Source organism: Lates calcarifer, linkage group LG7_2, assembly GCF_001640805.2.
Source record: "Lates calcarifer isolate ASB-BC8 linkage group LG7_2, TLL_Latcal_v3, whole genome shotgun sequence".
Lineage (NCBI taxonomy): Eukaryota > Metazoa > Chordata > Actinopteri > Centropomidae > Lates > Lates calcarifer.
In genome coordinates, this window is record NC_066854.1 from 4,765,352 (window position 1) to 4,781,467 (window position 16,116).

Sequence of the window (16,116 nt, forward strand, 5' to 3'; positions counted from 1 at the left end):
AACTCGAACCATGAAAAAATTGTTTTATTAAGACAGGAACAACGCATTAAAACAGTCGGGAAGAAAACATAAAACACTTGCAACAAGACAGTAGAGAGAACACAATTAAGACAGTTGAGAGGAACAAAGCATTAAAACAGTTGGGAAGATCACATGAACATAAAACACTTGCAACAACACATTAAGACAGTAGGAAGAACACAATTAAGACAGTTGAGAGGAACAACGCATTAAAACAGTTGGGAAGATCACATGAACATAAAACACATTAAGACAGTTGAGAGGAACAACAAATTAAAACAAATACAATAACAACAGAACATGCATAAATAGAACAAATCAAACATGTAAACCATACATATACAAAAACTCACACAAAACAAACAAATAAACATGAAACAAAAATGTACAGCAACATTGTGACAATATTTTGACACTGTCTTAAATATTATTAACTACACAACATTTGACAATTCTGCATTACAACATCACTTTTGTAATATTAATTTGAAAACACACTCAAAACTTATACTATTACTTTTAATACAATGAATACTGAACATAAACAATGTCAGTACTCTATCTTGGACACTTGGTGTAAAGCAGTTGCTGAATTACCTGCAGTCCTCTGCCCCACTCTCAAAGAACTTCTCCATTGCACAAACACTCTCTGTGATCATGGACACACCTGGAGGAAACATACAAAGAACAATGATCAGTACACTACTGGCAATTCAACATCACAGCTGAAACTAAACTTTTAACTGCATATTTTTCTCAAATAAATAAAGTAAAATAAAATTTTTGACCCCGGACCCGCCCAGCTCGGCAAACACATGAAACTCGGACCATGTTGCAACTCGAACCATGAAAAAATTGTTTTATTAAGACAGTTGAGAAGAACACATGAACATAAAACACTTGTTAAAACACATTAAGACAGTTGGGAAGAACAACAAAAAACACACAATAAAACGTTACAAAATTAAACTTCTCCATAAAATACAAATCACTTTTCCAATACCCAGTACTCAACATAAACAGTTAATCTCACTGCTCTACATTACACAGATCATGTAACCTTCTCAAATACCTGGAGGACCCCATCTCTAAAAACATATGTATTGTATAAAGACTCTGCAATCAACAACAAATTCAAAGAGAATCATCAACACTTTACAAAACCACACAAAAATATTGAACATGACAGCTTAAACTTCACTCAATACTTTCATGCATTACTTTTCTGATGTTAAACAATTTCCATAAAGCTCTTTCTGGATTACCTGGACACCCTAGCCTCAAAGATCTTCTTCAAATAACTCTGCAATTGGAGACACCTGCAAAAAACATAAAAAGGAAAATCATCAACACAATCCTTTTCATACTGTCTTGCATAAATATAATGCCCTACTCTATTTTTCTTGGGGTGACTGATAAAACATTATATTACTCAAACAAATAATTCAAAAGAATATTTTGACACTGGGTTTACTATTGTATAAAACCAAATATTAATACCCAAAGGTTACAATGTTTTTGATACGCACTATTTCACATTACAGAACACTTTACAATCAATGCTCTGTGTTGCACAGATCACATTCATTAATGAATTAACTACAGACCTCTATCCTGATGTCAAACAACTTCTGCGTTTCACGAAAACTCTCTGCAATCATAGACACCTGCAAGAAATCAAAAACAAACATAAATAAAATGATCAATCAGCTACTACCTATTCCTCATCAACAGCTGAACCACAATAAAAAAAAAATCAAAAGACCATTTATTCTAACACAGACACAACCACTATTTCAGCCATTTTCTACAACAAAATAGAGAAATTGCCAAATTACTTCTATAGATACACTTTTCTGATATACTGAACACTTACGCTCTCAAGAATTTATTACCATGTACAATCCAAGACTAACATTTTTGCATTTCATATTGTTTGGTGACAAAGTGAACTATTCCAATACATATTTTTTAAAACCTTAACAGTCAAATATTTGTTTCACTGGCACACAAAATTAACTGACAATTATTTGGACCTTTCAAAAATTAGCTTCTCTAGTACTATTTAACACTAATTTACAGACACAATTAATCATTTCATGTTATATTAAATCCCACACATTGACTCAATAACACTGTAACTACAATTTAAAAATCAGCTCATCAACACTTATTTTTCAAACTCAGTAAATCTTAAGGACACATACCTGTGTGGTGTGTCTGACCAGGCTGCAGCAGCTGAACCACTAAAAATGGAAAACACAATGACCAACCTAATAAATAATACTTACTGACACTAGAACCTTGTCAATCAACTTTGACGTGAATACATGAATTATGTTACTACAATATGACTTTATTAATCTCACAGAGAAAATCACTTTTTAATATAATTTGTGACATAATTCCCAATAGTAATCTCAGCTCATACACTCAAAACTACGCTTACGACTTCTGGAGGAGCACAGACTTAAAATCTACTTTTCAAACTTCTCTTTAACCCAAAAAAATTAATTTCTAATCAATCAGATACACGACACGGGATCACTAGATTGCTACCACAAAACAATTACAATGTCACTGTAAATTTCACTTCTACTTTGGATTACTGTTACCTCTAATATCACATTACATTTTAATATTCCAAACTACTTCTATTTGGACAGTTGGTGTAAAGCACTTTGTCAATTACCTGAACGCCTCTGTCCTGCTCTCAAAGAACTTCTTCATTGTATGAAGACACTCTGCAATCATGGATGATGTTATGACCCAACTGCTGACACCTGCAGGAAATGAAAGAGAAACACATGTAAAATGATCAATACTACCTATTTCTAAACAACACCTTACAGAAAAATATTCACCATTACAACTGACACTACACATTGAACTAAATATTTTTATGCCTTATTGTACTGACAGTTCACTATAAACTCACTTTTATTTCTATTCTACATTACGATTACATTACATTAGACAGACTTTATTCCCACTTGTGGGAAATTGACATGTTACAGCAGTAAGAAACACAAGTGACCAAACTAAAAAAATATAATATAGAAAGGCACATAAGTGATAAAGTTAAACTGCAGCATTAGGAATAAAGACTCACTTTGAAATGGTGATAATCCCTGATGTAGATAAAAATTTGTGCAAAACTAAAGTAACCAGACATTCCAAACTTGACTGGTGTTGTACAGCCTGATGGCTGTTGGAATAAATGACCTACAGAAGCACTCACCCACCACACATGCAGCAGTCTGTTACTGAAGGAACTGATCAGGGAGGAGACATCCTCCTCAGTGGAGTCCATGACAAAGCCAGCCCTTCTTGTACAGGCTGTTGGTGTTACGAGACCAGTCCAGTTTATCGTTAAGGTAAACACCCAGGAATTTGTACTCCTCCACAATCTGGATGTTCACCACTGCATTGGGAAATAGCTTCCTTCATCTTGCTGGAATTGATGTGCAGATTATTCCTACCGCACTGCTCAACAAACCTGGTCATGACCTCCCTGTGCTCCAGATCATTTCCCCTGACAGACACACCCAACAATGCCTGTGTCATCATAGAACTTCTGTCAGTGTTATCTCTGTGGTCTAAGCAGCCAGGTTACAATCCCTCCAGCTCCCCCATAAACAGAGGTGGTTGGAAGATATTGAATACACTGGAAAAGTCAAAGAAGACGACGCCCACAGTGTTCTCCAGGTGCAAAAAGTATCTGTGCAGCAGGTAGATGACAACATCTTCCACACCACTGCCAGGTCTGTAGGCAAACTGCAGGGGATCCGTCGCATCACTCCCTACGTGACAGGTTAAAACTACTGGTCTGACGTGTTTCAACTCACTTGGATGTGCAGTCTTTGGAACTGGGACCACACAGGATGTTTTCCACAGCAGAACTCTCTCCAGACAGAGTCTCAAGTTAAAGATGTGCAGAAAAACCCTACAGAGCTGAACTGAGCACTCTGCCGCTGATACCGTCAGGGCCCATAGCCTTCCTTGCCTTAATCATCCTCAACTCCCTCCTCACCTGGTCAGATGTGATAAAGACGCGACCCCTGCTGTGAGGAGGGTATGAATTTGAGGTGCACTGGGACACAGTCAAACCTGTTGAAAAACAAGTACAGTTCATTTACCCATTCACTGTTGCCAGATTCAAGACCTCATCTGCTATCCTTGCTCCTTCAGCACCCTCTTCATCTCCTCCTTATTCCCACTTTTATCATTCTGGGGTCACCCAAGGTTTGTTGGAGAAACACAGCACGTTCTCGACACAGGAGAAACAGCTCCCAGGGCCCTCTTTACTTTGTTTTTTTTAGGGGGGACGGGCCTGGTTACGGACTCCTGACTATACTGTCACTTTTATTCCTATTTTCTATTACTTCTGCATTGCTTTTATGTTACAAAGTACTTCAAAATTTACATTCAACTTTTACTATTGCAAAACACATCTATTAACAGATTACTTTGACTTCCTTCTGATTCTGTGAATTACCTGGAGGCCTAGTCTCAAAGACTCTCTGTGATCATCGAGACACCTGGAAGAAACATACAAAGGAAAATGATCAGTAAACCATCTTCAAAACAATCTATAACAAAACATATTTAAAACTAAAATGTTATCACAGACAACATCAAATCCTGTGTATTACTGTGACCTGCATTGTAAAAAAATTTCACTTCAGTAAATTTTTCAAAGCTTGAAGTATTTTTAATTTAACTTCAGCTCATTGGCACACAAAATGAACTGACAATTACTTTGAGTTTTCAAAAAATAACATATCTTGTACTATTTTCTCAACACATATGATTCAGTCTGAGTAAATCATAAGGACACCTACCTGTGTGGTTTCTCAGGTGAGAGCTAGTGTTTGTGTCCAGGCTGCAGCAGCTGAACCAGTAAACCTGGAAAACACAAGTATTTCAAACCAACAGTGTTGAACACTCTAGAACAACACTGAAAACTAGAACCTTGACAATCACATTTAAAGACTTGAGCTGAATAAATTAATTAGGTTACTAGAATATGACTTTATTCATCTCACAGAGAAACACACTTCTAAATATAATTTGTGTCATAATGCCCAACAGTCATCTCAGCTCATACACTGAAAACTACTCTTGACGCTTAGAACTTGTGGAGGAGCACAGAGTAAAAATCTACTTTTCAAACTTGTCTTTAACGCAAAAAAGAAGTTTCTAATCAATCGCATACGCAACAGGGGATGGGTAGACTGCTACCGCAAAGCTTAAGACGCACAAAACAATTACAATGTTTACGTCAATGCAATTTTGACTTCCACTTTGAATTACTATTACCTCTAATATCATATTACTTTTAAGATTTTTTATTAACTTATACTGTTGCACACTACATCTACTGACAGATTACTTTGACTATTACACCTTACTTCTGATTTTGCTCATTACTTCTATTAATACACTTCTTTGATAAACATAAACAATCTTTGTGCTCTATCTTGGACAGTTGATGTAAAGCTGTTTGTCTGGACACCTCTGTCCTGGTCTCAAAGAACTTCTTCATTGGACAAAGAGCTGACACCTGGAGGAAATGAAAGAAACGTACAAAGGACAATGATCGATACGCTGCTACCTATTCCTCATCGACAGTTTAACCCTGAAAATGCAGATAGATACAGTTACAACATTACAGTTGAACCTCTTGAGTATTTGTTCTGCCACAGACATTCACACACAGAATCAGTATTTCACATTTCAACTATTTTCTACAACAACAAAAAAAAAGACACACACATTAATTACCCTAATAACTTATACATTATTTTTAGGTTTCAGATTACTTCTATGGTTACACTTTTCTGATATCCTAAATACTGAATATAAACAATGTCATGTTAATACATTGTAAAGATATTTGCACAATTACCCTCTCAAGAATGTAAGATCATGTACGATCAAACTACTTATTTTTCAATCCCATTTTAACTGATCCTTAACAATCCAAGACAGAAAATTTAGCATTCGTTGGTTTTCATATTGTTTGGTGAGAAGGTGAACTACTCCAATACATATTTATCCAAATCTTTGCTTGGAGGCAGAGAGAGGAGGAGGAAAAAGCATGAGAAGGAGAGAGCTGATGTTTAAATTTTTCATTTTCTTTTAACTCTACATTCATGAACTATAAAAACTTTAACACTGACAAAAGTCTTTTTGTGATAAATCAAACTATTCACACTTCCAATCAATTACTGAGAACATATAATTTAATGTCAGTGCTCTGTGTTGGACACTTGATGTAAAGCTGTTGGTGAATTACCTGGAGGCCTCTGTCCTGGTCTCAAAGAACTTCTTCCTTGTACAGAGATGACGTCCCATCGTGTATATTACTGTGACCTGCGTCGTAAAAAATTTCACTTCAGTAAATTTCTCAAAGCTTGACGCATTCTTAATTTAACTTCAGCTCACTGGCACAAGTACAACACTCATAACTCACGTCCAAAACTTGAACGGTGTGGAAGAATAAAACACTGAAAACTAGACACTAGAACCTTGACAATCACATTTAAAGATTTGAGGTGAATAAATGAATTAAATTACTAGAATATGACTTTACTGATCTCACAGAGAAACGCACTATACGCAATATAACTTCTGTCATAATTCCCCAACAGTAATCTCAGCTCATACACTGAAAACTACTCTTGACGCTTAAAACTTATAAATGAGCACAGAGTAAAAATCTACTTTTCAAACTTGTATTTGTCGCAAAAAAGAAATTTCTAATCGATCAGATACACCACAGGGGATCGGTAGATTGATACCGCAAAGCTAAAGACCCACAAAACGACAAAATGGCGACAAAGAAACACCTGGAATACACACGGAACTACAAAGACACAATATTATGTAAAACAGCCACCTCGAGACGTACAACGACGCAATGCCACCACAAATAGACACAAAATCTTCACATCGACATGATAATCCACCGTGAAATGACTTAAAATGACCAAGATAGATATTTTTTTTCCCTTCACCACCATTTGTGCTTGTGTGGAACATATATTTTGGAATATGTTTCAGCACTGGTTAACTTACAATATCTCCTCATGATTAGCTATGTGGCTTAATCCCTGACTGACCTCTTGGACGTTTTATAAATGTTGTTACCACCCGCTCAGTTCCTAGAACTATTCCTCCCGTCTACATTGGGCTAATGCTAACGTTAACCGCTAGCTCGTTAGTTACTTATCCTTACCTTCGCGCCGCAGGTGTTTTCAGCGTCCAGCCTCACTCCTCCTCGACAAAAAAAGCAGCTTCGAAGCTTTTTTAGCTTCCAGGCTTCTTTGGTACTTAGGTTTTCTCGGTACTGACAAACCGAGCGAACGGTCCAAACGCCGGTTTTAAAATGTCTTCCAACGTAGTTTCTCCGCTTCTCTGAGCTCCGCCCACAAGGTCATGACCTAGTGACGACACATGACGTACGACCCATGACAACAAACGCAAGCCAACAACGGGGTGTTGGTTTTGGAAACATAGCTCACAAGAAAAAAAACGTGAGGGCTTGTCTCAAGATGTATATAGACATCAGAATATTTTTTAAAACCAAAATAAAACATAATACACAAATATGAAACAATACATGAGACTGGACTGAGTGTCTTTTCTATCTACAGATGTCACCAACAACATTACATTTAACTCTATCCCAACAATATCACAATAAAGATAATACTTTATTCCGTACTTTTTACTGACTTCTTTACAGTATCGTAAACCTGGTTTTGTTGACTTTGTCATATGAATAAAGCTTGTTTGAATTTGCGACATTCTGACCAATCACAGTTTGAGATGTCACACTTCCGCTCTGTCGCTCCTCCTCCTTTACATGGATGTAGTCAGCTAAGATCCGTGTGTGTGTTAGCCATATATTTATATTTTGACGATTTTTATGAGCACTAACACATAAAGGGTAAGTGTTGTTAATAATTCTTCATATGTTGTCGTACGTAGCAGTCCAGAAACTTTTGCTCACGTTACAGAAACCCAGCCAACGCTATGTATATGACCTACAGTAGCTAACAGTCAGCTTGCAGATAGCATTAGCTCGTTTGCATTTTGTCCTCACTAGTTCCCAGCATCTTTTGAAGAGATGAAACATCTATTATTCAAATCGAGATCATGACTTGGAGAGCACACTCATATTTAGGGCTGCAATCTGACCTAAGTTATTTTCACATAGACTGACTAATAAGTTATTGAACTAATCACTGCAGCTCTTTAAACTTGATGCACCTCGCTTTCAGATATCCACCATGGCTTCTCGAGCAGGTCCGAGAGCAGCAGGTACAGACGGCAGTGACTTTCAGCACCGGGAACGGGTCGCCTCACACTACCAGATGAGGTTGGTAGTAATGTGTGTGTTAACGACATGTTACTGTTACAACAGGATGAACTGCGTACTTAAAACACTTTTCTGAAATATAGATGTGGTACCCACATAAACATGTTTTAAATGGTGCCCTATCAGAAAGTGATACCCAATTTGCATTGATTCACATTTTAATCCTGACCAATGAATTTAATCAGCACTGTATAATCCGTTGTAACTTTCCCCATTGTGGGACTAATAAAGGATTATCTTATGTTAATGCACCACTCATCACTCGCTCCTATTATTTTGCTCAGTGTTGCATTGAAGTCTGAAATCCGTAAACTCAACATTGTTCATCTTCTGATCTGGGTCCTGATGGCAGCTCAGGTAATAGCAAACCACAAGTAAATGACACAAACTTTGTAAAAAAAAGCACTGCATGTATTACTTGACAGCTGAGCCAGTGTTAACTCTGTCACATATCTTTTTTTCTCAGGTAACAGTGAGCCAGCTGAGCCTGGTGTCCCATAAAGTGGTGGCCTCACCTTACCAGTGGGAGTACCCCTACCTCCTGAGCATAATTCCCACAGTCTTCAGCTTCTTGGCATTGCCTCGCAACAACATCAGCTACTTGGTAATCTCCATGATCAGCGCCGGGCTCTTTTGTGTGGCCCCACTGATCTACGGCAGCATGGAGATGTTCCCTGTGGCACAGCAGCTCTATCGTCACGGCAAAGCCTACCGCTTCATCTTCGGCTTCTCAGCCGTGTCAGTCATGTACCTGGTGATCGTCATTGCTGTGCAGGTGCATGGCTGGCAGATCTACTATAGCAAGAAGCTGCTGGACCAGTGGTTCACCACCACGCAGGAGAAGAAGAAGAAATGAGTTGGAAAGCATGCATAGCACTGATCTTCTGTTAGTTTGTGGGTCCGTGTGGGCAACGAGGATCTCAGAGCACTGCATTTTTGGAACCAGTCACTGAACTGGTGGATTAAGCCAGCCAAGACCAAGAGAACAGACTCCTGGAAGTAATGCTGTCCACTTTTTCTATATTTATATTTGATAATTGTTCAATTGTTTGCAGAATATTAGTATCTCTGTACATCAATCCTTATGGCATTTCATTGCTCAAAATACAACTGCAAATGTTGTCATCTATGGTAACTGGAAGAAGGCTGTAATAATGTTCATGTGTCAGGGGAAAATTAAAGAAGAAATGTGAATATCAGACTGGATTGTCAGTCAGTCATTAGTATTGGATACATGTATACAAAAACATGGGGAGAGGGAGTTACAAATATAGGTCACAAAGAACATGAGGACTTTTTGAAAAATGAATGATGGACAAAGATAGTTTAGTTATTTCATAGGGGATATCTGGTTTACTAAAACTAATAACAATTATCTGAAGACGTTAACATGCAAGAAACTGAACTAAAATCAGTGAAAACAAACATTTAAAAGTGTAGGAACAGTATGGTATGGTAGGTGTACTTGTGGAGAGACTAGTTATCTTGTTAAAACTATCAACACAATGTAGTGTATATTTAACAACAGAATGTAGAAAACACTGCAGTGTGTATACAGTGCACAATTTTCCTCCTAATTGACATTATCTTGCTTTGACTTTTGAAACATTTCCTATACACTTGAAGTAAACAAAATCAAGAGGAAAAGTGAAATCTCTTACAAAAAAATTCAAAACACACTCTTATGATACAATATCTCTCAATAACCTGATAAAACCATGACAACACCTAAATTAAGTATGTCCAGATCTGACATGGAGCATACCCTTTCCACTTTTATTTTTAGTTAACTCAAACAATTACATTTATCACAGCAGTGAAAATTCTCCAAACAATTTTGAAAGTTAAAAAAATCTTCTGAACCCATGATCCTTAAAAATGAAAAAAAAAAAAAAAAAGATTCTACAGCTATCCTAAAGTAACAGTTTAACTCAGAAAACATTAACAGTTCACAAACAACAAAAACACAGAAAAAACAAGTCATAGCTTCACCTACTTAGAGCATTACATGGTAATGAACAATGTAGCATGTTTCACTGAAACAACCAACATCTGCCTTATTTTGGCAAATAATGTTTTGATAGATTGGACTGTCTGACTGACAGTGTTTTTTAGCTTCACTCAAGCATGAACATATTTCCCTTTCAGGATCTGTCGCACCTGAGAGAGACAGAAGTCAAATCATCAGTGTCACTCATACCATCTAATTTATGAGTTAGGTTTTTAAACTGTATGTATTGTAACTAACTAACAGTTACAGACAAACCGTCATTTCTTTCAAGTTAGTGTGATTCATTTCTTACTTAAGAGACAACAGTATTATTGCTCATGCAACAAGAATGCTATTGCGCAACAAACTTAGTTCCTGATTAGAGTGAAAGGACAGTTCAGCTGTATTTCTGACACCCTACCTTTTCACCAACGGGCCCTTCAGGCACCAGCTGAGATGGAAGTTCATTTTCAGAGTTTCTGCTCCCAGGGTCAGCTCCTTTTCTCATCAGAATCTTCACAGCTTCCACTTGTCTTTTATGATTTTGCAAAGAACTGACAACGTGCAGGGCAGTGTTTCCACTGAATGTCTGAAATACACACATACAGAAACACACATTACATACCTTTGTGTATTTGGTTTGGTCCGATTTGCCAAGGACACATCTGCTTTAAGGTGATTTTAAAAATATCAGAATGTTGGGGCTTTGAATGTCAATACTACAAATTGACTGACCTTAACATTTACAATGGACAGTGAAGATGGCTGGTCAAGGAAAAGCTGCAAGAGCTCCACATTTGCCTCCTCACAAACCATGTGAAGACAAGTCCGTCCACTTTTCAGATCCTGTGGGATGGAACAAGAAATACTGCATGAATACAAGGTAATTTTTGCAGCCTCTAAGTCAGGTGATACTGCTGACGCAACACTGCATCAAATATGGGGAGTCATCTTGAACATGTGGTTTTGTAATCCCCAATAAAGTAAGTCTAGTGTCTAGTGTGAATTTAGAGGACTGAATTTGTAGTGAGGAATATAACTTCAAAATTGACACAGCTACCTCTGATTTAGGTCAGTCAGTGTTTATTTGAAAGCTACATGCTCTCTAAGAATTGTAATACTTACCCTGGTCCCGTGGGAGGCGCCCATGAGCAGCAGAGTCTTAATGCATTCAACAAACATTTGTCTCCTCCGCACCAGCTCTGTTGCCACACATGACGAAGGGTTTTCTAGACATCCCAGTTCTTTAATAACTGCACTGTGAGACAAGACTGCTACATGGAGCGGGGTTAAACCTTCAGAGAGAGGACAGTACAGTTCAATCACACTCAGTCAATTCATTTTACATTAGTGTCACCAAGTTTTCAGTAAAATAAAACATTCTCACCATCATAATTGAACATTTCAACATCAACTGCTTGCCCACTCCCAATTAGGGTCCTCCAGATGCTCTGTGGATATACATTTGTGAAAAAAACATACAATATATAGCAATACAATAAACAATCGTGAATCTTGAGCTGTTAAAAGCCTGACTAATGACTCTCAGGTTGAGGGTTCAAATCCTACAGACAACTGAGCTTTCTCTTTTAAAGCTTTTCAGTTTTCCCTTTGAACACTAGCCTTCAAAAATTCAGAGTCCTGTACGGATTGAACTCATGTCCCCAGCGCCTCAGGACAGTCTGAGTTATCAGATCAGACATTTGATACCCATTTCTTTAAGCCTTTGAATCTTTACTCTGGGTGTTGGCCTTAAAAAATCAAGGTAACTTTTAGATTGTGAGTTCAGTTTAATGTTGTACCAGTACTTTTAGTTTAATAGGTCTGAATACTTCTTCCACCACTGCTAGTAAATGAATCATCATTACTCTGTTTTGCTTCTCCATGTGTCACTTACAGGTCTTGGTCTCTGTAATGTACAACTGCATATAGGATCATTATGAATGTATTTATTTTGACTGGCATAAAGTGTTATTTAAGATGCTGCATCAACAATATTTCTCTCTCTTCCTGCGTGGATAGATCTTGCAGAACTACACCAAGGGAGTGAAAATTAATGATTTAGGTCCAAATCATCATGTTGCATCTACATTTTATCAGATGTGGATCTGATGTTGAATCCATCACCTCTAACAGTAACATGCATTACTACAGATTCTTACTTGAAGACTGAGAAAGTGGCCTTTCTCAGCACACACATGCAAAGGAGACCTGCCCCAGAAGTCACAGGTGTTGATTTGTGCTCCATGTACCAGCAGGTCGTGGACAATTAATTGCTGATTGGTGGCAGCTGCTATCTGAAGAGCTGTCTGTGTACAGAAAGTAAGATAATCAGCATAAATGATGTGTGTTAGTACTATTAAAGTTAGATGAGTACATGCAACCTTGTTAAGTGTGTACCTGCCCATTGTGTTCTTTCAGGTCCAGAGAGCCACATCTCGCCATTTTTGCTGCAAGCACATACGCCAGAGCCCGTCTGCCCTGTGCCACTGCAATGTGCAGGAATCTGGCAGATGGGAAAGAAAATTACAGTATAGCCATATGCAAATTATGTCCATGTGCCACTGTTATATTACTTTGGTCAGATTTGCATTCCTGTTAATACCACATAGGGGGTTTATTCATCACCTTTAGACTGCTATTTCAACCGTTTATCTAGCTAATCTCTTATAGTTCTTGATAAACACCACACTGGTTATTGTAAATGAACTAAAAATTATCTAAACAACGACATCCATTCTTACGTGTCACCATCTGTATCTTGCAAGTTGAGCTGCTCAGGAGAAACTCCTTCCAGTCTCTTTGCCTCTTGCTGTATTTGCCAGTGAAATAAAGTCATCTTGATCTCAGCAGCTGGAGCCACTTGTCCCTGCAGAGCTGGGGGATTCTGCATTTGTTGTTGTGCGGTAATGTGACCATTTTCAGGAGAAACAAGAGGGAAATAGGTGGGGGTATGTGGGGCTACTGTTGCTTGAAAGCCCAACATATGAGGACTCAAATCAAAAGTGTCAAGTTTTGCAGATTTAAAATGATGCTCTGTGTTGTTGTCCTCCTGTGAGCAGTTCCATTTCTGAAACAGAATAATTTCCCAACTGTTACAAAAGTTGAAATTGCAAGTATATTTTTTCTGCACACATGTGAATGTAACTTGGGTTATCTCTTGTAACAAACACACCCACATTTGTTGCTGCTTTTAAATGATTTGCATACTAATCCTGCGAATCTGTTAAGTATCAGTGAAGTGGAGGAATGCTCAACTTCTTCCTCATACTCAAAGTTTGTCTGTCCCCATAAGCAAAACTAGAAACACTGTGACATACACATTTATGAAAAAATAATACATAGAGAAATAAAACCCTGACTCCCACATATTTTTTACAAGCATGTGAATAATGGAGTTATTGCAACATTTACAAGGAAATCTTAACCCTACCATAAAACTGAAACATGTCTTATCATGTTCATGTCCTTGTTGAAATACCTGTTCACTAGTCTGCCGTTTCAGCAGTAATAGCTCCTTCACTGTGTTCTTCTTCTGCATAGCTTGGATGTATCCTGGTGGCCTGGGATCGGTGATAAGGAAGCCTGATGATATTAAAAACAAAAATAGTAAAACTCCTGCTTTCCCTCTGACACATAGTGGAGTAGCAAGACAAAGCAGTGGTGGAATAAAACTAAGCACATTTCAGCACTCAAGTACTGTACTTCAGTATAATTTTGAGGTACTTGTACTTGACTTTGCGATTCTCGGCTAATTTGTAGTACCACAATGGGGAAATTTACATTATGTATTTCAAAGGGAAATACTGTTGTTCATTCACCAGTTTTATAAAATCATTATTCACACAAATAACAAACATGATCAACAAATAAATCATGACATGTTACCATAGATTATGTCATCCAACAGTAATAAGTTAGTCCCACCTTTGCCATTAACAACATTAAAGTGATGCTTACACATTAATGCAATAATATTATAATACAATTACATACTATATATCATTCTGCATTATGTACTGTAATTTTGGTACTTTGATGTTTTTTACTCAAGTAAAACTGTCACTGCAGTACAGGGGTGAAGTGGGAGTCAAAGGTTTTGGATGACTCGTATTGTAAAAAGGTCAAACATGAGCATCTAACAACTTTGGGTTATTGAGCCCATTTTGAAGTGAAAGCAGGTGATTATTTAGCACTCGGCCACGTTGTGAAGTATTGGCCTGTCTCCAGTGTCAATAGTGTGAAAGATTCAGCACATAAAAGAAAGAGGACTTCCTTGTTCCCCCATGTCTTGAAAAACAATACAAGCGGAATCAAATGTTAAGGAACCAAAGATTACAGTATGTGCATGGATAGAATTCCATACTTCTGATAGGTATCTGTTTGCCATAACTAAACACTGACCTTCATAATTCTGACTGAAGTTGTTGACCATTGACTGAATCTGGCCTCCCCTGGTTTCATTCACTCTTGGATCCAACATGTCTGAGCGTTTCTCCTTCACACCTGGAATGTAAACGGTCTGTCAGCACAGTGGAGTTAAGAGCTTATATCAGCGTGTAATTACTAAGCATGTGTAACTGGCTCACCTTTCTGCTCCTTTCCCTCCGTCACAAGATCAGAAATGAGGAACAACTGCCACGCAAAATGTCCCTCACCTGGAAAAACTTCCTGGTTGACAAGTTACTGAGGTGAATCTGGTGACAGTTTCAAAATAAAAGTATGAAAATTAATTCTCGAGAGTGAATCCAGTTAAATTTAGTTAACTCATTTTTTCTTTGCAGATACATGTTATTATTAAATTTCAGTCTGATTCAGAAGCTACATTATTAAAGGATATCAAGATCTTTTAAGGAAAAACAAGCACAAAGTAAATCCTTCTATGCAAAGAGTTGGTGTAAATAAAAACAATAAAAAAATTGTAAAAAGCCTGTGCAACCAGTTTTAAGTGCAAACAAGCTGCTGAGGGTCAGTTGAAATGCAAATGAGCCCAATGCTCTGCTTATACAAGCAATACTACTGAACACAACTTTTATAGGCGAACAAGCAACTAGACTGCAGAACAAATTTGAAATATGAAAACTCAATATGACTCAAAAAACAGACTTATATGTAATTAGAAAAATATTTCCTGTTAAGTTATCCATAAAACAGAGTATATGTTGAAGAAAACTCTTCATCTTTGTAACAGTTTTAACACTAAGAAAAAGTAAGTTTTACACATCTGTTAAGAGACTTACTGGTCAAGCGGAGCACCACCACTGGAACATCTGCAGGATGCAGGCTGTGTCTCAGAACTGACCCAACGTACACTCAATTCACGAGCAAGTATTGAACTGGCATTGCTGTCAGCACAAACCACTCCCTTTTCAACAGCTCCCATTTGTAGGGATTTTCCCCCCCCATACAAAGACAGGCTGTACTTGGCTTTAGTTCAAATTCAGCATTTAGTTCATCATGACTGCAGAGGAAATAAGTTCTTATTCTTTAAAAAGCCACTAAACAGACTAATACATTTGAAAAAAAAAAAAAAAAAAAAAAAAAAAAAAACTGGAGGTGCTGCATCGCTCTGTTTATGGTTACAAATTAAACTCCACAGTCAAACTGAGCAACGTTCACCAATAAACAACTCAGCTATTTGGCTAATAATTAGCTACATAAAACATACAGAAAGAAAAGGCTTGTTGTTAGCTGCATTTCACGAAGTGATGTGCGT

At 37.5% G+C, this 16,116-nt stretch overlaps 2 protein-coding genes and 1 long non-coding RNA gene across 5 annotated transcripts; 1 reads left to right on the forward strand and 2 right to left on the reverse strand.

Annotated features, from left to right (window-relative positions):
- Nucleotides 1–6: 6 nt before the first annotated feature.
- On the reverse strand, nt 7–7,473 carry LOC108894892 (uncharacterized). Of its 3 annotated transcripts, XR_007809061.1 has the most exons (11): nt 7,265–7,473; nt 6,323–6,399; nt 5,540–5,587; nt 4,866–4,929; nt 4,520–4,562; nt 3,263–4,131; nt 2,714–2,804; nt 2,229–2,267; nt 1,629–1,688; nt 1,287–1,340; nt 7–688 (listed from the first exon to the last, which is right to left on the reverse strand). It is a non-coding gene; the product is annotated as an uncharacterized LOC108894892 (long non-coding RNA). The 3 variants fall into 3 exon arrangements; XR_007809062.1 differs by lacking the exon at nt 5,540–5,587 and having other exon boundaries at nt 3,263–3,688; nt 7,265–7,471; XR_007809060.1 differs by lacking the exon at nt 5,540–5,587 and having other exon boundaries at nt 7,265–7,471.
- A 381-nt stretch (nt 7,474–7,854) lies between these two features.
- LOC108894890 (protein jagunal homolog 1-B) lies at nt 7,855–9,609 on the forward strand. The gene is made up of 4 exons (XM_018693529.2): nt 7,855–7,978; nt 8,313–8,410; nt 8,695–8,767; nt 8,877–9,609. Exons 2-4 carry the CDS (start codon nt 8,322–8,324, stop codon nt 9,264–9,266), a joined length of 552 nt encoding a protein of 183 aa, XP_018549045.1. The 5' UTR covers nt 7,855–7,978; nt 8,313–8,321; the 3' UTR covers nt 9,267–9,609.
- Nucleotides 9,610–9,735: 126 nt separating this feature from the next.
- Nucleotides 9,736–16,098, reverse strand: nfkbiz (nuclear factor of kappa light polypeptide gene enhancer in B-cells inhibitor, zeta). The gene is made up of 12 exons (XM_018693518.2): nt 15,641–16,098; nt 14,990–15,097; nt 14,805–14,906; nt 13,882–13,985; nt 13,145–13,470; nt 12,801–12,906; nt 12,563–12,709; nt 11,788–11,851; nt 11,526–11,695; nt 11,136–11,246; nt 10,822–10,989; nt 9,736–10,570 (listed from the first exon to the last, which is right to left on the reverse strand). The coding sequence occupies exons 3-12, from the start codon at nt 14,881–14,883 to the stop codon at nt 10,532–10,534; spliced, it is 1,314 nt and encodes a 437-aa protein (XP_018549034.1). The 5' UTR covers nt 14,884–14,906; nt 14,990–15,097; nt 15,641–16,098; the 3' UTR covers nt 9,736–10,531.
- Nucleotides 16,099–16,116: the final 18 nt, after the last annotated feature.